This window comes from Rhinolophus ferrumequinum, chromosome 12, assembly GCF_004115265.2.
Source record: "Rhinolophus ferrumequinum isolate MPI-CBG mRhiFer1 chromosome 12, mRhiFer1_v1.p, whole genome shotgun sequence".
NCBI classification, from domain to species: Eukaryota; Metazoa; Chordata; class Mammalia; order Chiroptera; family Rhinolophidae; genus Rhinolophus; species Rhinolophus ferrumequinum.
In genome coordinates this window covers 38902782-38924187 of record NC_046295.1, presented here as the reverse complement: position 1 = coordinate 38924187, position 21406 = coordinate 38902782, and the positions used below count along the sequence as shown (strand labels likewise).

The following is a 21406-nucleotide window of genomic DNA, read 5'->3' as shown; positions in this document are numbered from 1 at the left end:
ACCCCTGGGCATGACATGCGAAAGGATTTAGAAGAAGGAGCCAAGTGTAAGGTGCAGCCTGAGGACTGTAATAAGCACGGGTCTGTGTCCTGGATGTAGTCTGAGGTTTTGTGGTAATATTAGATGGTTCCATGATACAAGAGTTGAATAAGCTTTTATTGGCAAAGAGGAGCATAAAACACCTGGTTCACCCAAATCCCTTTGGCTGAAGCACAGGTTATGGAGGTTTCTGGAAGTCTCTGTTCCATACATATTTCTGGGAGAAGAGTTTTGATTCTATCTGAGGCTATGCAAAGGCAGTGATTGGTCACCAGGTCAAAGCTGGCCAGAAGCAAAATGCTAAGCCATTGATTGGACGTACAACTTCTTGGTGGGGCAACTGGTATCAAATTTGAAATAACTTTGTAAATTTCAAGTGCCATACACATATAATAAATTTGTATTAATATCATTATTGTTTATAATTGAATTATATAAAATAACCTATAGGTGTGTAAATATTAGCATGTGTGTAATTATCTGGAAGAGAGAACATTGGAAATATCCTGAGGATACTCAGAAATAAAATGATTTAAAATGAGACCTCAGAAATATGTAGAAATATATGGGAGCCTGAGCTTTTACAAAACTTTTTAATCATTTTACCTCACCATAGCACGTTTCATACCCCAGTCCCCCAAATATTTACCACCTTTCTTGAGTTCTTTTACTTTCTTTCTGTTTACAGAGATGCTGACCTTGAATTTCACAGAGCAAATAGAATCATCAGGGAGGACTAGTTGATTCACCCACAACAAACAGATCTGTAGCTGGTAACATTTGACCTCACTGGGTGAGGAATCCTACATGCTTTCCTCTGTGCTTCTACTTCTACTTCATGTTTCTACTGTGTCATGGACTTTTCATCTTCTTGGGGGACTTTTTTCATGAATTCTCTCTCTCTCTCTCTCTCTCTCTCTCTCTCTCTCTCTCTCTCTTTCTCTCTCTCTCTCTCTCTCTCTCTCTCTCACACACACACACACACACACACACACAGACACGAACCCTCAACATTCTCCCATCTCTACTAGCTCTTTTATTTCAAAATGCAACATGATCAAGTCTCTCCTATTAAAAAGAAATGCTTTTCAAGACCTATATTTCTTCCTAGCTATTCTTTATTTAGGAAGTGAGAAGTAGAGATATCTTGTCTCCCTAACCAATAATTTTCTTGAAAGAGTTACCTAAAGTCACTGCTTCTCCCATCTAAGCGCTCCTTTACTTGTCATCCCTCGAGAGTTTTTCATCTCTTCCCACTCTAACTAGGAAACTGTCTTCACCCAGATTGCTGCCATGTTAAGATCTCAACCCAAGTCTGGGTTACAAGTTGCATAGCAAATTATTCCAAAACTCAGCGGCTTAAAACAACAATAATTGATTATCTCTCTTGGTTTCCGTTTGTCAGGAAGTTGGTCAGGGCACCATGGGGACAACTTGTCTCTGTTCCGCAATATCTGGAATACTCTATTGCTGGGGGCAAAAATCATCTGAAGTCTTGTTTATGCAGATATCTAGAGGTTGATTATGGCTGAGACTGAGACTTTAGCTGGGACTCTCAACTGGAATACTTATACGTGGTCTCTCCATGTGATCTGGGTTTATTCACAAGATAATGGCTGGGTTCCAAAGGGAAGCATCCTGAGAGAGAGAGCCAAGTGGAAATTTTTTATAGCCTAGCCTTGGAAGTCACATGGTATCACTTCTGCCATATCCCATTGGTTGGACTGTCACAAGTCCCCTCTTAGGTTCACTTCTATCACCCTGTTTCCTATGTCTTATACAATAGGACATGGGAAAACTCGGTGATATCAAATTTTTGGAAAGCCCAGTATATTTTTTCATAGAAGTATTGTAAGACCCTTTTGAAAAGATTAGAATCAAATCTTAAATTAACTTGATGTTAATTACCAGCCTGTATCTATCATAAATACAGTTCCAAACCTATTCATGGTTTCTTTCTAGTTAGTGTTCGACTAACAAGTTATATATGCTTACCACCAGTATATGAATAGGTCTTTCTTTATATGTACTTCTAGATTAATACTTAATACTAATGCTTAATACTTAATCTGAAACCTGGTAAACTCATTTATGTTAACTCTGTATACCTTAATAATGATAGATCTCTATTATATCCCTTTTCAAGTTGTACTTTTGCCTCATGTGGATTTACTAATTATGTTCAACTATTTACAGTTTGAAAGCGTTAAATATATCGAACACTTTAGTACTTCTTCTCTGGACCTTTCCATTTTCTTTTGGTTTAGAGTCCCTAAAACTGCATTAAATATTCCAAGAATTTTTAAATTAGTAATACTGACTTTGGCTGCTTATTTTTCTTTAAAACTAAACATATGTTGTCTGATACTTCTTTCTTCAAAGAATTATAAGATACTAATTTTAAAACAAAATTTAATATTCAGCATTTTGATGAATAAGTGGTTCATTACCTTAGAGAAGAATGGAAGCGGAAGTAAAATTCCACAAAAACAGCATGATTAAAAGAATAACGATTCTGAAATAGGGAAACTACCCATTAGATCAAATTTAAAATTTTGCGATAGTAAATCTAATGACCAAGTTACGCAATTTATTGGTACTTTGATGTTTGAGATGGATGTGATTTCCAATATAGAAAAATCATGTTGCCCCATTCAAGCACAATACATGAACCAGAGAATGAAAGTAGTTTTAAAGGGAATGGAAGTCTGGAACAAGAGAGAATAAAATGAAGAGACATAAATCATGGCAAAAGGTTCTACATAATTTAAACAATTAAAGTGAAGCAATAGTGAAAATTTATTGATTTTTGGAATAGTGGTAGGAGATAATCCATTGTCCAATAATATCTGTTTTTCTCTCATCCTCTTCCTACTTTTGGTTCCAAATCCAGTTGGACTTACAGCAGAAAAAATCACTACTTATTTGCTCAGAAGCTAGAACAACATCTTAAACCTCCCTGGTGAGCCATAAACATTTGTGGAATGGATGAGTGAATACTGGGGATCTGAAAGGCTGTGCAGATTTGATAGAAGCACATGAAAGTTATTTTTGTTTCTAAGTGGCCAGAATTTGCTCCATCAAGGTCTATTTCACTGTTTAAAATAGACGGCTAGATTCTGGACATCCACTATTATTTACAAGATAAGGAACATTCGTGAATATTTGACTTATTATGCTAGTTTTGTTTTACTTCAGTAATCAAAAGTCCTTGAGTGTAGGGGGGAAAGGCAATTTTAACTTAGTGTCTACACAGATCAGTAAAGAAGGCAACACACTACAGTGAAAATAGCCCATAGCTAGAAATCAGGAATCCTAGGTTCTTAGCTGTGCCTGCCACAAAATATTCAGTGTAAATACCACTAAGTTGTTGAGCTCAATAATACTTTGGTTTCTTAAGTGATATAATTGTTTCCAAAGTAAGAACACAGAAGAAAAAACAAGTGTACTGGAGTAAAGATAAATTATGCTCTCAAATCTAGCAAGCCAATTGATTAACAAATACCTGACTCCAAATTAGAAAGGGTTAAAAAATATTAGAGCATGTTTTCTAGATATGTCAGTTTTTCTGACAATAGAACATATTGTAGTGTTTAATTATGGAGAATTTCTTTGCTAATTAAGATTTTACAGGCATAAAATTATGTCACAACAACATAATCATAAACTCAGATTTCCTTTAAAAAAGAGTAAGTCTAAAGACAGAAGAACACTGTGGGGCAGCTTTACAGACCATGAATGAGGCCAATGTTTGAGCTCTGTTTTTTCTTGGCAAAACACAAATTTCTACCTCAAAGAAATAAAACTGACAAAAGCTTATTCTTAAAAAAAGGATCACATGATTTCCTTAAACATCAAATGTCTCTTATAAAACATTTTGGATAGTAAACTATAAACTAATCAAACACCGTAATATTGGATTTCCCTTTTGAAAATAATACAAGACCAGAAAAAGGAAGACCTGAGGTCAACAGTTGTTTTTTTTTAAAGGAGCATTTGTATTTCCTATCCTATCCTACCCGATCCTATCCTGTCCCCTTGAAGAACATTTCTGCTTATGGTCTAACAGGAAATTAGCTTGATTAGACTCAAACTGAGAACTCTGTCTTGCCTATGGTAGGCAGCAGCTCAGATCTCACCCATACATGCGTAGTTCAGAAATCAGCCGGAGAACTTGGGCAGAGTTTATACACAGAATCTCGATGTCTCCTTCTTGGTTGTTTTTCTGGCATTCCCTTCTCACTCACTGGCCACCCTGGTTGCTCTGGTCTTTCTCCCCTTGTCCCTCTAAGAAAGCATGCTTTCTCTTGGAGTATTAGCTGGCCAGTGCCTGCCCCTCTTCTCCATGCTGCAAACGAGGCTTCATAAAAAATGAGAACTCACCCATGTCAATTGCACACTTCCCATGTCAATTCCCCTGCAGAATGTGCCTGGTTCCGTCCATTTTCTAAAGCCCTCTGGTAGTCTTTCTTTTTCCTTTTTTTTTTTGTATTTTGTCCACAGTCTACAGCTGTTATGTGTAGGAAGCTTGGTTTGTCAAAGTTTAATCCTCCTTACTGGAAGCAGAACTCCACTTTCGTTAGCTTGTTTTGTATATGGAAGAGAAAGGGGGGTAGAAGGGGATGCGAGAGGGCTTATGAATTTTTGTTGGCCTATCTCACGTCAGCTTACTTGTATGTGAGGGAATTCTTTAACATTGCTGGAGTCCACAGTTATACAGCACGTAATTTCCCTTTTCAGCTTCAGAGTCCATTTATATATTATTATAACTGATATATTTTGTCTGAGTTCTACCATTTTGTAATATATTATGTTGACTGTTTACATATAGATGATCTGTTTCCTTTGGTCATTTTTGACAGTTCTTTAGATATTGTGGAACATTTATATTTTCTAGTCTTCAGGTCTCAATTCAAATGTCACCTTCTCAGAAAGGACTTATTTAACCTAGCTGAGACTTTCGATACCAATACTCTCAATCTTTTTATTCCTTTCAAGTTTCTTCTTACCATGATCAGTACTTGAAGTTATCTTATTGATTTATTAGTTTAATAATTTACTGGTTCTTTTCCATTAGAACATAAATTCCTTTCTAACAAGATTCTTTCTCTCTTTCTCTCCTTTTTCATGGTATAATCAGAGCCCATAACAATAAACATTCAGTAATATTAAGTACACAGGTACTTACTAAACATTATGCCTGAGTATTATTTTTTTCCCACTTTAATTTGTCCTCTTCCTACTAGGGTATCACTCATTTAAGGCTCTCAGTAAGTCTGTTATGACTGAATTGAAATTATGAAGAACTGTAACCTTATATACAATGTAAAATATAATGATGATGACCATGAGATGACGATAGCTAATACTTGTGGAACATTTCCTATATGCCAGACACTGCTCTAAGCCCTACACATTTAATTCATTAATCCTTACAGTAGGATTATGATAGGTACCATTGATATTTTCCCACTTTATAAATGAGAAACCTGGGTCACAGAGTGGTGAAGTAACTTTCCCAAAGCCACCGAGTTAACAAAGACTTGTTGATATTAAATTAGAAGTTATAAAGGCTACAACTATATTTAAGATGGGAAATATGTATAAAATAATGTCATATTAAAAGTAGATTAGTACTAACTTAATATTTTGGTTTTTACTACTATTATATTTTATGTATAATTCTTAACTTCTTTATTACATTTAAGCTCTTTGGGAAGCAGGCATTTTTAAAGTCCTCATAGTGCATAGAACTGCTAAATTAATAATAACAAAAATAGTAACTTGTATTTACATCGCACTTACTATGTGCCATGAACTGTTCATAGTGATTTAGATATATTAACTCATTTAATTGTTACAGCAGTAGCTGCTATTATTATTCCTACTTTATATCTGAAAATTAAAGCTCAAAGAAATTCAGTAACTTTCCAGAGGTCATAGAGTTTGTAAAGAGCAAAGCCAGAATATGAACCACCCAATCTGGTCCAGAGTCAGTACTTTTAACCATTATGCTCTGCTACTCACTGAGTACTTATGAGAAATTAAACAATCTAAATATATATATATATATATATATATATATATATATCATATAATTACACATTACATATTATATAGTGACGTATAAATATATATATATGTTTCATTGTAAGATAATATGATTTGAGGTATATTTCTTCATGTGCTTACCTACCCAAGTTCCATATTTGTACTCTTGGATAAACCAAATAATACAGTTTAGGTATTAGTGAAGTATACTGGATGAATTAAGACATACATTTGCAAAAATATACAATCTCAGAGCCTATAATTTCTCTTAAGGTAACACTAATCATTAACTAAGGTCATATTTTAAACAACTTTTGAGAATTACAGCCATGTTTTGCACTTATTCAAAATTGCTATTTAAATGTTCTCCTGTAGATGCAACGTACACTGGATGTTAGTGAAAATACCCATGAATTTAGAAGCATTCATATGTTTAAAGCATAGTTGCCAAAATACACTTCCCAAACCAGGGATGACTGTTTTATCAAAAGAGTTAATGGTTTCTCTTCAGGCATATTATTATTTAAACAAATATAAATTTATTTTATTTCCTTCAGAGTATTAATTTCATTCTTTTAAAAGAAAACAAGAGATGATTAAGTGCAAATTTCAAGACAAAACTTGGAATTTTGTCCATATTTTTGACTACCACTACATCATGAAACAAAAGCAATATTTTCCAAAGAAAGAAACAAGTGTTTTAAAAAAAATAACTACAACTAACAACTACTCTTGAACCAAGTATGTGCATGCTAAGAGCTATTTTTATATCCCCTTTTTAGATGAGTCCATTCATAGTGACAGAAAAATGCGTAAGAGCCACCAGAATGAATACTTCATTAGGAATTACTGAATCATCACAAACAAATCTATTAATAATGCATTGGAATCACACAAGGACATGAATTACTACTTCTTTAAATTAAAAAAAAAAATACTAGTTTCTTTTCCAGAGAATTAAATACATATAGTATTTTATATACAATATATATATGGGTGTGTGCGTGTGTGTGTATATATATATATGTATATACGTATATATGTACATATATATACATATATATATGTATATATATAATTCCCACACAGAAATATATGGTAATCATAGAGTATAAAGAGAAGGGATATCAAAAACTACCACTATAGACAAAAAAGAATATTTTTTGTGATAAAAAGGGTTAGAAAAAGTAAAAACTGGAAAGAAATTAACCATTGAATGCTAAGAATGCAAAAGGGTTTTTTTCCCCTCTTCTTTAAGTGTTTCTTATGTTTCCATATTTTCTAGAATCAGTTGATATTACTTTCAAATAATTTAAAAGTGTTACAAAATTCTGCTACAAAAAAAATAAGGGGAATAATTATTTATTTGAGAGGATTAGCAATTTAAAATAGTAAACATATCTCCTATATGACCTAAAACCCATGACTCTTATAATTCTAAGGTTAGTAATCAGTTTAGCATTAAATAGCAGTAGTCAATTCAGCACCTCAGTAACATAAATAATACATTCACAGTGCCTCTATTGAAACATTTCTATAAAATTAAAAAATTATATCAAATCACGTCTCCATTGGCACAGTAAAGAATCACCAGAGTATGGTACCATTTCTATAATTTAACTTAACAATAACAACTAACATTAACAGGTTATCACAATTTACCTAACTTATGTATGCAATGTAAACACCCATATTTATCATAACTGCCCAAATAACATAACTTATCCACATAAACAATTACAGATATCCTAACAAGAGAAGAATAATTAAAATTAGAGAGACCTGCTTTCTCAAAAACAAAAGTCCAAAAGTATTTTCCACTTTAAATTTAATTGAAAATTTTTTGTAGGCCACAGAGCTTTCCTATTAGGTCCAAATCCAATCACAAATTTCTAGGCCAACAATTAATTAACAGGTTCTATCTATTATTTTTACTCAAGAACAGCTAGAAAATGTACATGCACTTTGGGGGAAAAAAACAATCATAAATCAATGTGTAGATGTGAATATCATTACCCATGCTAGGCTTCTCATTCTTGTCAGTCTTATGTCAGAGAAGAGGACTTTCTTCTGGGTCATTAATCTCCATCAATCCTCCTGCTTAACTCCACAGAAAATCAGGTTTAAATTTCTTTGGCTCATACGTGGGGAGAACCCCAGCTAACCATTTTGAACCATTTCCTTAAAAATTCTCAGGACTTCCACTTGACCAGACTCAGTAAATAGAAAACGACAAATCTTTATCTTCACCAAACTCCATTTCAAAGAAGTTTTTTTGTTGTTGTTGTTCGTTTTTTTGTTTTTTGGCAGGAGAGAAAAAAGCAAACAAACGAGAAAAAAAAATTACAGGTGGAACTGATGTTTGGACGGACAGGAAAAGAGATCATCTGAGTTTAAGTGGAACACTTCCAGGAACAAGAACACAGGCACGCTTTCTCATCCTCTTCCTGCTCTTCAGTCTGATATCCAGATGTGGAAGTAACTCCTACTTCTCAGTTAGTTGAGTCTAGCCACGAGCTTCTGTCCCCCAATAAGGGGATGGGCTCCCAGCCTCTGCATATTACAGTGATCCTCTCATTTCATTGTGAGTACTTTCATAGGATGGAATCGGATACATTTTAGCTCCTGGACTAGATCGGATTTGGGGACCAGTGAGATGAGGTATAAGGGTTTGCATTTCAAGAGATAAAACAGCCTGAAGACAATTTTATCCTCACTGGGGACATTTTTGGGCTCTCTTACAAACTCCTCCTTAAATAGCTGATGCTGACTCACTTACTTTGGGAAAACATTTATTGTGGCCAAATTTTTATGGCACTTGATTGAGAGATCTTAGATTAGCAATGTCTCTTGGCAACACAACAGCCACCAGCCCCCCAAGACTTTTTCATTTTGACATACCTACATTCAAATTTTAAACTTTCTGAAAAAGCACAGATGGTTTTAAGATTTAGCATTTAACATTTGCAAGAAAAAACAACAACCACAATTCCAATTTATTCTCCTAGACAAGAAATTGTTTTTGTGCTAAGCAATTCCATTTATATCTATGTGAAATATCCTTGCCATTTCCTTCAGTCTCCATCCCAGCTGTCCTCATCACTATCCACACTCAAAAATCTCTCTATATATGCATTTTTGAATGTGCAGTAAGTAATCCAAGTAATGCCTCAGCCTAATACCATACCATGATTGACAAAAAAGAGAGAGAGGAAGGAAGGGAGGGAGGGAGAAAGGAAGGAAGGAGTTTGCATCTGATCTGCCATTTAAGAAATTCCTTTTCTATATGTGACAGACACTACTTTCAAAGGGACTTATCTACAGAGTAAATATCATTAAGATGCAAGCACAATGTAACAAGAGTAGAGTAAATGTTTCTCTAAAATACGGCATATCAACAAATGTTTGTAAAGAATTTTAAAAAGTAAGATATTTGTCACAGTATTAGCTTACTAATACAAGTAATTTGAAACATCCAAATATTAGGGAATGATTTATAATCTATTAGTATATGTGATAGAGATATACTAACATCCTATGTGGACAATAACATTGATGTTACAAATTACTTAATGAGAAGTAAAGATGCTAACAGATATTAGATTATTAAGTATAAAAGTAGGTTTCAAACATCATATGTAGAATATGACCCCATTTTTTACAAATATAAAGTGTGTGTGTGTGTGTGTGTGTGTGTGTGTGTGTGTAATAAGGACAGTAGAGGTACCCCAATTTTTTTAAATGGTGGGATTATGGGTGATTTTTACTTTACTTTTTTCCAAAATTTTTCTCAATAAATACATACTGCTTTTATTATACGGAAAACAAGCCAATTTGAATTGCTTTTATACATGCTGTGCATTAGATGAAGTTGATTATCAATTTCCTACTGTGTTGGTCACTAGCCTACTGTATATCATCTCCAATCCCACCCTCCTCTACTCTGCTTGTGGTGCTAAGGTTGCTAGTCTGCAAATAGTCTTTCTCTTTCCCAGCTGGTTTCCTCTTAGATCTTACCAATAGGGAGACTTAAGGAGACTGAAAGGCAAAAACAGGGGGAAGGGCATGCTCTTTTATTTGCTTGTTTCTGGCGATGTCATCATCCCAGCCACAGCCTCTCACTTTGTGGGAATCGTCAATTTGTTTCACCCACCAGCTGCTTTCAGCACTCCCAAAAGGAGTCTTACCATAGCCCCGTGGTAGTAGCAGCAGAAGGTGGGCAGGTCCTTTCCCAGCTACTGCTCCCATTTACTGAGTCACCCTTAATACCACCAAGTTTGAGTAGGGATCAGAGCAAGGAAGGCTGCGCAACTAGTCCAAGCTGCAGGGCAAGCTGTTCTCCCTCTTGCAGATCCACAGCTGTAGATCCCAAGAACCTGCGTCCATTGTGAACAGGGGTGCCACATGCGGTGTCCGCTGGCCCCACAGGAGGATCACAGTCAGATCTCTAGGGTTTGGGAGCAAACCTCTGTTCTGCAACATGTTCTTTTCTTCTCTTGAGAAGCAGTTCCTGGAGTCCTTTTGAGTCTTGTAGAAACTGAACTCCTGACCAAGAAACATCAAAATAACCATGCAACCTGAACTGCCCTGCATGAAGTGGGTGTCATATGGTCCACCAAGCCAGGAGGTTGGGCAAGTAATTAATTACCAAATGGATATGCTTTTAAGAGACGGATGTGAAAAGGTGGCTCCTTGCCTTCATTTACCCTTCAACGTCCTTTTATGCCTAGTCCTGCTTCATTGTCTCCTTTCTCTTCAATCAATGAAATTCCTTATGACTCAGAAAGAAAAACTTGAGCTGAGTATACACATGGTTAGATTTCAAACAAAGGAATGCATCCATAGGCAACAAAGTTCCATTGAATTGAAAGTTAAAACTTTTGCCTGGCCACTTTGGGCTCCTTGTGGCATCCCACCCACATTTGAAGAAGTAGATTGCTGCATGGGCTGGGAAAATTGATGTCGATTATCAAAGGGCACTTGAGTAGCTTCTAAACAGAGAGCACAGGCAGGGAGCACACTGACTGGATTCTGGGAACACCTATTAATACTTTCATGTCCGATAATAAACATTAATAGAAAATTACAGCAACCATAACAGGGCTGGTTACGAGGGTTCAGATCCCGCAGGAACAAGAATTCAGATAAGCCCACTAGTAAAAGAAACCCACCCAATCAGCTGAAGTCAAATAGCACACCTTCAGATGAGCATATCTTTTATATAAGATGTATTAGATGGTGGCTGTATTACAATTTAGACTTCAGGTTTATCTCTAGGTAAAATTATAACAGCATTGGAAAATTATTAACATCACCCAGCGATAGATACTATGACTCTTTCTGGAGATGGACACAGCTGTTGGAACTCAGTGTCCCTTTTCAAGAGAGAGGGGAGAGAAAAGGTTAATTGCATCATCTTTCTAAGCAAGAGCATAGCTTTTGCTTTATGGAAGCTCAAAAATGCATACAGGGTGGTGTACAGATGCAGAGTAGTCAAAGGGTGGACTGTACCAGTTCATTAAGCCATTTCTTCTCAACTCCGAACTCTTCGTTCTATACTCAGCTGAGATTCTGAGATTTACATTTTCCTTTTGCTAGATTGTGTCCTTCTAGGTTCTGCCTATGGAGGCACTAGAGAGAGAATGGAAACAGGAGGAGAGAGAAAGGACAGACTCCATCCTTTGTACTTGCTGTTCCTTCAGCTTCTCTGTAGCAATAGCTGTGTTTCCTAGCAGCAGCAGAAACAGTGCCCCTAACAGATAACAGTGCAAGACAAGCTGAATCCTTTCCCAGCTCTGCGGGCTCTCCTCCAGGGTTCTGATAACCCACCCCACACCTTCCTGTGTTCTCTAAGCCCTGCAGGCATAGCTGCTTCCCACAGTTAATTTCTCTGTTCCCTCAATGTTCCTTTTCTACTTTTTCAGTCACTCCCCATATTCACTTTTCTCTGTTAAAATAATAAATGTGACTTCTGATTTCCTGACTGGACTCTGCTAATGATAGTTCTCATCAGGTATTGTGCTTTAGACACATTGTTTTACTTCTCCCAACAATCCTGTCAAGAATATACTAGAATCCAGTGTACTGGGGTTAAGGAAATGGAATTTAAGCTTTATTTTTCTTAACTTACTGATGGTCACATAGGAAATGACTATCAAAATCTAGATTTGAACCCAAATTAGACCAACCCAAATCAGACTGACCCAAATGCCAATCAACTTATAAATGGATAAACAAAATGTGGTATATCCATACAATGAACTATTATTCAGCAATAAAACAGAATGAAGTATTTATACACGCTACGTCATGGATGAACCTTGAAATCATTATGGGAAAGAAGCCAGACAAAAAAAAGACAACTTATTGTATCATTCTGTTTATATGAATTGTCCACAGTAGGCAAAACTGTAGAGACAGAAAATAGACTAGTGGCTGCCAGGGACTGGGGGGTGAGAGAATGGGGAGGGACCACTAATGAGTACAGGTTTTCTTTCTGGAGTGATGAAAATTTCATAATATTAGATAGTGGTGATATAGGCACAACTCTCTGAATAACCCAAAAACCACTGAACCGTATACTTTAAGCATAGGTTTTTATGGTATGCAAATTTTGTCTAAAAAAAAATACATTCCAAAAATTGTAATTAAAACCAAATAATGAAACATGGAGATGAATATCTTCATTAATTTTTACTCCAGGAAAATGCATTTTATCTTTGTTAATCAGCCTAAAATCCAGAGAGGAGTTTTCCTCGTTTTGTGAGTAAATCACTATTCTGTGTGTGTGTGTATGCGTGTGCCTTTTCCTAGAAAGGCTTTCATACAGGGAGCGCTGTTTTGATCTCTGAGATCTTTGTGACCCTGGACTGAAAAAGAGAGCAAGAAGGCATTTCACAGAAGAGGAAGTATGAATGGCTAATAATATGAAAAAGATGCTTAACTTCCCTAAGAGAATGTAAATGAATGTAACAATGGGCTATCGCTCTCAAGCTGGCAAACAGTGCAGTGGTGATAAGTGAGAAAGAATTTTTATACATTACTGGTGGAATCAAAAATAGTCACAGATTTTAGGAAAGCACTGTGCCACTATATATTAAAATTAATAATCCACATATTATTTTATTCAGTAATCCCACTTCTTGTATTCTAGCTCATAAAAATAAAAGTATCAGCACATAAGGATGTAGTGACAGAGATGTGTTTGATAGCTTCAGAAACAAAGTAAATGTCTGCCAATTGGCGAATAATTTAATATATTGTGGTATTTCATATAATATTACTTGGTCATTAAAAGGAATAAACTAGTCTGTATATATTTCCCTGCAAATGTGTTCATGATATACAACTAAGTGACAAAAGCACCAAGCAGAGAAATATATGTGACATTCCATTTATGTAAAAAAAAGTGGCAAAACGTCTTTCATATGTACCCTGTGTATTTGTATGTATGTGTATATGATTCTACATGCATTGGAAAAGGTATAGGGAGACATACACCAGGCAGGTAACTTTTGGCTACATAGTTGATGCATAGCAGAGGTGGGGAGGAGAGTGTTGGGTCAGAAATCATAATAGTTTGGAGAATGGCTGGAATTGAAGATTACCTTTGCCAGATTGGAAATAAAAGTTTCCAGCTAATGAAGAGTGTAAATCCCTCATGATAAGGGCTGTGTGTAACTCACATAATGGACAATAGATTTCAAAACCTCTAGTCTCCCAAGCTGAGGTTGTGGCATCGTGAAAATGGAAGTGCTGAGATCCAATATGTAGTCTCCTTCTTTTTTGGAGAGCCCAGAGTTTCTGATCTATAAAGTGGCCTGGACTAGATTAGATGCTCTCCAACCTGATGGTCAATAGACTCCCCTAGAGTGAGAACCACAGCAAGCGCAATGAATCAGAATATTTAAAGCTGGGACTTAGAATACTGTAGTTTTAAAAATCCCTCATGTCTGGAAGATTTGAGAACCACTTGGAACACTATGTTACATCTAGTCATAATCGTTTTAAATCTATGCTGCCTTTTCTTTGTTATCGCCACCATGGCCTCTTAGTGAGGAAAACAAGTAATCTTCAACGATCTGCTGCTGCTTTGGTGACTGAAGCTCATGATCAACACTTACGACATGTACTAGTCTTGCAATAGTTCCTCAAGATCTGGGGACAGGAGAGATGGTTTTTATTTCAGTGTTATGTACAGCTAAGATTGTTGAGACTTAGCAAGTGCCACTTGGATACAAGAGAAATCATGCTTATATCAACTATTTGGCTGTCATTTCCTAATCTTAGTGGTGAAAACTATGTTCTTGAGAAGGAATGAATTGGATTTTCTGGTTATGTGTTATATTAGTTCATCTGCCCCTAACTATTAATGAGATTTTTCAAAGTACAAACAAAATGTAGAAAACAAAAGGGGTGAAAATTTATATTTTGTTACAAAATTACATTCCAAAACTTATTATATGTCAAATTAAACGACTTTCATTAAGGGTTTGAAGGATTTAGCACATTGTGTGGCTCAAAAAGGAAAAATGTGTCCTTTTCTTACTGCTTCACATATTATAAATACCATATAAAGATAAAAAGTCCATTATGTATTTCAGATAGGGTGGTTTCTACTCTTCAATTTATTGTAGAATATTTACATATCTTTTTTTGTCAATTCTCATTGAGCTGAAAATACAATGTGATCAATTAAACATGCATTGCCAGTGGTGAATCATTGGAAAACCTACCTTTTATATATTTTACACTTCTATGACTATTTTCAATTAGAGCAAATTAGAGCTGTGTTGCATATTAAAGAATTAATTGCTACAATTCTAAAACTATATTGCCAAGATGAATAATGTGATGTGTATGAGGTCTTCAGTCTATTCATGTTTTTATTCACTAAATGTATTTAATTAAGAACCTATTATTCCCCAAGTATTTTCCTAAGTGCTGAAAATTCAAGGATGAACAAAATATCGTCCCCATTTTCCTAGAGTTTGGATTCAGTTGGAGCACAGTTCATAGAAACAAAGAACTATGATAAAATGTGATAAAATAGCCACAATAAAGGCATACAAAAAGGCATTTAAAAACTTTAATCTCATTTACAACTTCCCTTTTTCCACTTCCCTTTAACATAATAAAGTACAATGATATATTTAAATGTTTTGGTGTGTTTGTATGCTTTTAGTCACCAAATAAAATGCATTTTAATGTAACTATTAATCCTGTTTTGCATTTTAAGAAAAAGTAGCTCATAAAAATGAAAAAATTTAAATGAATTGCCTAATTTCTAAATATTAGTGTTTTAAAATGGAGAAAAATGTATAGAATCATATGTATACTTGACCAAAGGATCATATATATTTAATTATATTGTATTTAATAATATAATTATAAATGCCAAATTACATTTTTTTTCTATTGGAAAATCCTTTTAAAAATGCTCTATGGAATTTTCTCCTTTTCCTCTTTCTTTCTTCCTTTCTTTCTTTCTTCTGTGTCATAATTATACTGTTAAAGCAAATGAGGTATTAAAAATATTTTTTTAAAGAAATAATAACAATAGCAAAAAGGGAAAGAAAAGAAAGTCTGACAAACAACATTAACAAAATGCATATTTAACCAAGGCTGGGAGATCAAGCCAGATAGCACTTGGTAAATACTCTTTGGAGACAGTAATACTCAAAGGTTGTGTTTGCTGTTGTGCTTGAAGTTTGCTTTGCGTGGGATCTAAGACACCAGATGACCAGTAATCTCACTTGCCCTTTCTTTTTCTACTCTCTGTGGGCTCTGTATACACCTCCTTTCCCCTGCAACCTTGCCTGCCTCTGGCCATCTCACAGCTCACTTGTTCTTCTGAAGATGTCTGGGATGGTTAGGATTCAGCAGGTCACACCTTAGCCTGTCAGGACCTGGCGCCTCCTATGTCCAGAATTAGTTCATCGCTTCATTTCCCCTCCAAAGGGCCGGTGACAAGTCTGCCCTGTTAGACACAAATCTCAGTGAGCCCATGGCAGCCAGCAGTTTCCCATTTGGTTACCTGTCATATCGCCTTAGGTTTTGGCAGTCTGAAATACCCACAGTTCTCAGCCTCAGCAAGGACCACGCCAAGAAGGGCGCACTATACAATAGATAACTTTACTCAAGAACTTTTAGATTTAATCTGCACAAGGTCAGCATTAATGAACTCCATATAGTTAGGCATGAATTCATGATAAATATTTTGAAGTTTTAGTTTAGTTTAATTTAACTTCCCAATTATTTATTGAGGCCATGCAAGCCGAGGGAGTCTGTACGTGGCACTCAAGTTTCAAAAGTTTATCTTAACACAAATTACCAGTTTTGAGATTCACAACAACCTTGCAAGATAATTGGCTAAGTATTTCTTCCATTCCATTGCATTGGATTCATTTATTCATCCATTCATTTAACAGAAATTTTTAGGGACCTACCCTGTAACTAGCACTGGTCTTGCGGTGGCTGCAAAGACTAATAAAATATTGTCCTTACTCTCTACAGACAATACCTATCCTTATTCTACCTGTCTATGGGAAAGGCATAGAATTAGGCAGACACTACACAGAGTAAATGCAATGACAGAGACAAGTAAAGAAGAGCAAAGGAGAATAAGATACCCAATAAGAGGGGATATGCAAGGGCTGGATGCTCCAAAGAGGCCTTAGGTAAACCTCAGAAGTAAGTATGAAGAAGTAAGAGTTTGTTAGGAAAACAAACAAAGTGACATCTTTGCCCTTATTTTATACTTCCATAAAACACTATGAGGTTCTCAGTCATATTATTGCCTCTCTTCAGATTTAATAGGAACTAGGCAAGTCAATTAGCAAATAACTGGAAGAAATGGGACAAAGAAAACTTATTCTGTCTGATTCTTATTTAGTGCATTTTTCATGAAGCAATATTATTTCCTTAGGAGGAGCTAATTTTGTTTTGAAGAAAACATTGACAGTGGAGAAATGAATTATAAATTGAGATATTCTTGATCTAATTATAAGCCAGAGAACAAAAATAAGTTTAAGAATTTTGTCTGAAATACTCCAATTTTCTAACCACGTCAATGCAAAATAAGCGGACAAAAATTTCCATTTATATTATAAATTAGGCTTATTATGTGGTAAATACTTTGTGATTTTTGTGAAACACAGGCTACCATTCAAACTTTACTAGTAAAAATAAAGTTCAATTTACAGTTAAAATTCCATATTGAAGAAGTTGGGTTTTCAATGGGAATCCTCAGAATCCTTAAAAGCCAAAGAGAATATTTAAAAATAATTTTATTGAATAATTAGAAGTAAAATAGGTAAAATAATATAAATTTATTCCTTTTGTAGACTTTCCTGGAAGAAAACAGCAGAAGGAACATTACAAAAGATCAGTGAGAAAAATTACACAATGGAAAACCACGAGAGTAGAAACAGCAGCTCTGCCAAGATTTGCTGTGTAGCTCTGGATACTTCACTTTACCAAGGTGAGCCCTTCTGCTTTCTTTTGTATAATGGAGATAATGGTCACTGTTGTATTCTAATTTACAAGGTTTCAGTGGATCGATTAAATCATATGTGGGAAATAATTTGAAACAAAACATTATGCATAAGGTACTAAAAAGAAGAATATATTTCTTGTTACAAATTAAATATTTTATGTGTATCAAGAAAAAAGAATGTTTGTATTAGCAGATATTCAAGGGAAAGAAGACATCTTAGAAAACTCTGAGTCTTCTCATGGGTAGATGGTAACAACTCCTATTAAGTTGCTTACAATTTATTTTGAATACTTCAGCATAGATACTATGAGTGGATAAATTAACTATAATCTACATGCTAGAATGGATTAGCAGCATTAGACATATTCTAATTAAGATAATTAGATAGCATTTGAAAGACTCTAATCAGTATTGTATGATTTCCAACAACAATGACTTCTAATATTGCCATCTCCATCTGCAATAGAACAGATGTTTGAAATATCTTTTTTCCCATTATAAAGATGATATAAGGATCTGATGAGTCAGCCCCTCTAATATCCTTCAAAGCAGTGCCTCAGTCCTGGGACTGCTGTTCTTTCCCACGGCCCATGGGCAAAATAGATGACTCACCTAATTTCAACTAGATCCTCAAGACTGTTGAGAAACTTTGGTGCAAGGTGCTAGTCAGTCACTGAAAGATAGACAGCTAAGATTTCACCTGGTTTAAGGAACAGGTTGTTTCAATGCTTTTGTATCTTCTTGGTAATGAATGTGTTTATGCGGGCTTGTATCCGTGACTTGCTTTCAGTGTAACATATCACTTGGTACGTTGAAGAGGGACCTGGTGCTCAATGCTGCCTCTAATGTGGAGAGATGGGGAGAAAAGAGTGGGGATCAGAAACCAACCAAAAAGAGCATAATAATTGGGAATGGACAAATTGGCTTAAGTTACTTCACCAAAACCCTCTTTTTAGCATTATTTGGAATACCAATTCAGAATTTTCTTATAAATGTACCAAACATCTAGGATAAACTGCAGACTTGTTGAGGACATTATTCATGAGCCATAATGTGAGTTCCCATTCTAAAGACTTCAAAGAATTTATTTCTCGAAAACGTTGCTTCCTTTGAGGAACTAATGCGATTCTATTTTTGTTTTTTAATAATGAGAGTCCTGTAGTCATGTACTTTATCTCCCTTTTTTCTTTGGATTGCAGAAAACTCTCAGTTAAGTTTGATATTAATGTCCTCTGATCCAAGAAGCCTTCATTTTAGTTTTTTTTTCCTTTATGTGGTTTGGATTTTAAAAATTTTAATAAGGTTGCTCTACAATGAATTTTTACTTTATTTTTTGCTATCTTAAATCCTTTATGTAACAAAGATTAGAGCTACAAATTTATACTTATGAATGACTTTATCATATTATGGATTTCAAACAACATGACTGCAGTAGGAGAACTTGTGACACTAAAAAAGATTACCTTTTCTCTACAGCTTATTTTCATAGTAAACAATTAAGAATTCAGAGAAATTTGTGAACACTAGAAGCAGCAGTATAAAAGTAACATTTTTAATGAGTTGTAAATTATGGAAGAATAGAAAGTGTGCACATTTTCAATAAGGAATTTCATTAATGCACATCTATAATAAATGGTTATTTCAAACAATAAAATTCTCATTATACGTCTTTTAAAATGTCTTTGTAATATGTTGTAATAATTAGTCTTTCTAAATTTTCTAAACTTTAAAAACTTGCTAAGCAAGTGTTTGAAATCAATACATTTTTAAATCAATAAAGTGTTTTCCTATTCTCACCACTTCCACCCCTCCCATCCCTAAGCTAATGATAAATGCAGAATCAAGTGCAGGAAAAGGCTTACCAGTATTTTGAAACTTGGGCTATTCTCCTGTAGGTATTGAAATCCTTCCTTGTAGACAGTTAGGAATATGAATTCAAATGGGTTAAAGCCACTGATTGGTCAGCGCGGACTTCTAAGTCTGTGAAGTAGTTAGTGGCCCAATGTGTCCATTTAACATCTATATCCCAGTACCCAATATCTTGGGTTTTAAAACTAGGATTAATTTTTTAATCTTCATGTTGTAGTACTTATCATCTCTCTCATTAGTCTAATTTGAGTTAATTAGAATCTGTAGTTAGTCCTGAATCTATGTTATAGTAGAACAATTGAAAAGAGCGGCACAGACGCAATTATGTTGTTTTATTGTCTGGAGGAGACAGAAAGTCAGTGGGGCTTCCCTTATTAGGTTAATACCTACCTGACTTCAAAATGTTCCAATGATACAAATAGCAATGAGAGTCATTGCACATTCCAAATTCCATCTGTTTCCCTTGCCCTACCCTCTACAATCCAATTAATTCAAAGGTGATGGAAGAAGGGAAATGTTCTACATGTCAAAATGATAATGTCCATTACGTGATTTACAGAATGAGTAGTATGTGTGATAGTTTGGGGTGAATTCATGTTTTTACTTTTAGAATAAACTCTTTTTCTGTCACATTTTATTAAAATTCCCCTCAAATCAGTGGAGATGGAATGTGTGCCTAAATAATCTCATTTGGGGGTCACAATGATTTGATAAACTTGAAAATGAAATAAATACAAAATATTATGGATCCATTACCTCCAACTCTTTCATAATCTGGCAGTTGTGGTGTGGTTTGATATCCCACAAAGAAACTTTAGTTTTGAGTATAGGTTGTGATGCCAACTTTTGTTAAAAGGTAAGACTGCATTCTTCAGAATCTATGTGGTTTAGGTGTGGTCTGAATTTCAATGAACAAACAAATATGCTATTTATAAAAGCATCAAAAGAGAGGAATAATGTTTCATATAATTAAATACACCTGCCATTTACTGTTTTCAGGGGAACTATAAGCCTCCAATTCAATGGTTAAAAATTAGTAACTGTTAAGAATATAATCAATATAAGTGAGTCATTAATATTTAACAAATAGAGATTTTTTAAAACACATAGATACAAACAATATTCATTGTATATGTAGAAAGATCATAAAACTCACTTCTTGAGAAAATTCTAGTTGAAAATCACTATGAGCCATTAGAACATGAATAAATGTAAAACAAATGAAAAACAGATTTTAAGGTACCAAGATCAGGTGGTAAGAAACAAAATAAATGTCAGCTACTTAAGAAATCTACATTGAATAAAAAAACTACTAATACTCCTCCAAAAGGGATATTAAGGAATTATCTTAAAGATATACCCCTAGAGCCTTCTAGATTCATAACAGCATCAGCTAAGTTGTTTTTTTCTTACGTTTAAATAAAACATATAACATAAAAACAATGTTTATTATTAACTAAAAATTGATTTTAATTGACTATAGTGTAAAGGTTCTCAAAAGCGCTCTAATTTTCAGGAATATTTTCAAAGAAGAACTTTTTTTATTAAGATTACTTAGATAAGTTGTACAGAACTTATCAATAATTACAACAGATAAATTAGATTTGAGTTGGGGGGCACTACATTGCCATTAAATTTTGGTCTTTTTTAACAAAATGTGATTAAATAATTTTTTATTAGAAACCAAAATTCTGATTGAGTTTTAGAAATGAAGAATATAGTTGAATTGTTTCCTTGTATTATAATCTTGTTATTCTATAAATGTTACATTCATTTTTAGTTGCAATGCCTATGTCTGTGGGACTGCCTCAAGAGTTATGAGTTATAATTTTATTCATAAGAGAGAAATATGGCAATTCTGTGTTCTATACCATTCCAAAAAGGAAATTCAATTCCATTTTCTTGGCTGTAAAATGAGAACAATATCTGCTTTACTTATCTTTTAGTATT

General features: G+C 34.6%; 1 protein-coding gene across 3 annotated transcripts in view; it reads right to left on the bottom strand.

The window, feature by feature from the left end:
• LOC117032390 (cytochrome P450 1A1) overlaps positions 1 to 9014 on the bottom strand; it is an 88154-nt gene extending 79140 nt beyond the window's left edge. For all 3 annotated transcript variants that reach the window (XM_033123903.1, XM_033123901.1, XM_033123902.1), the window contains exon 1: positions 8107 to 9014. In XM_033123903.1, the coding sequence (XP_032979794.1) occupies positions 8107 to 8169 (63 nt within the window). In that variant the 5' untranslated portion in view covers positions 8170 to 9014. The remainder of the gene's footprint in view (positions 1 to 8106) is intronic.
• Positions 9015 to 21406: the final 12392 nt, after the last annotated feature.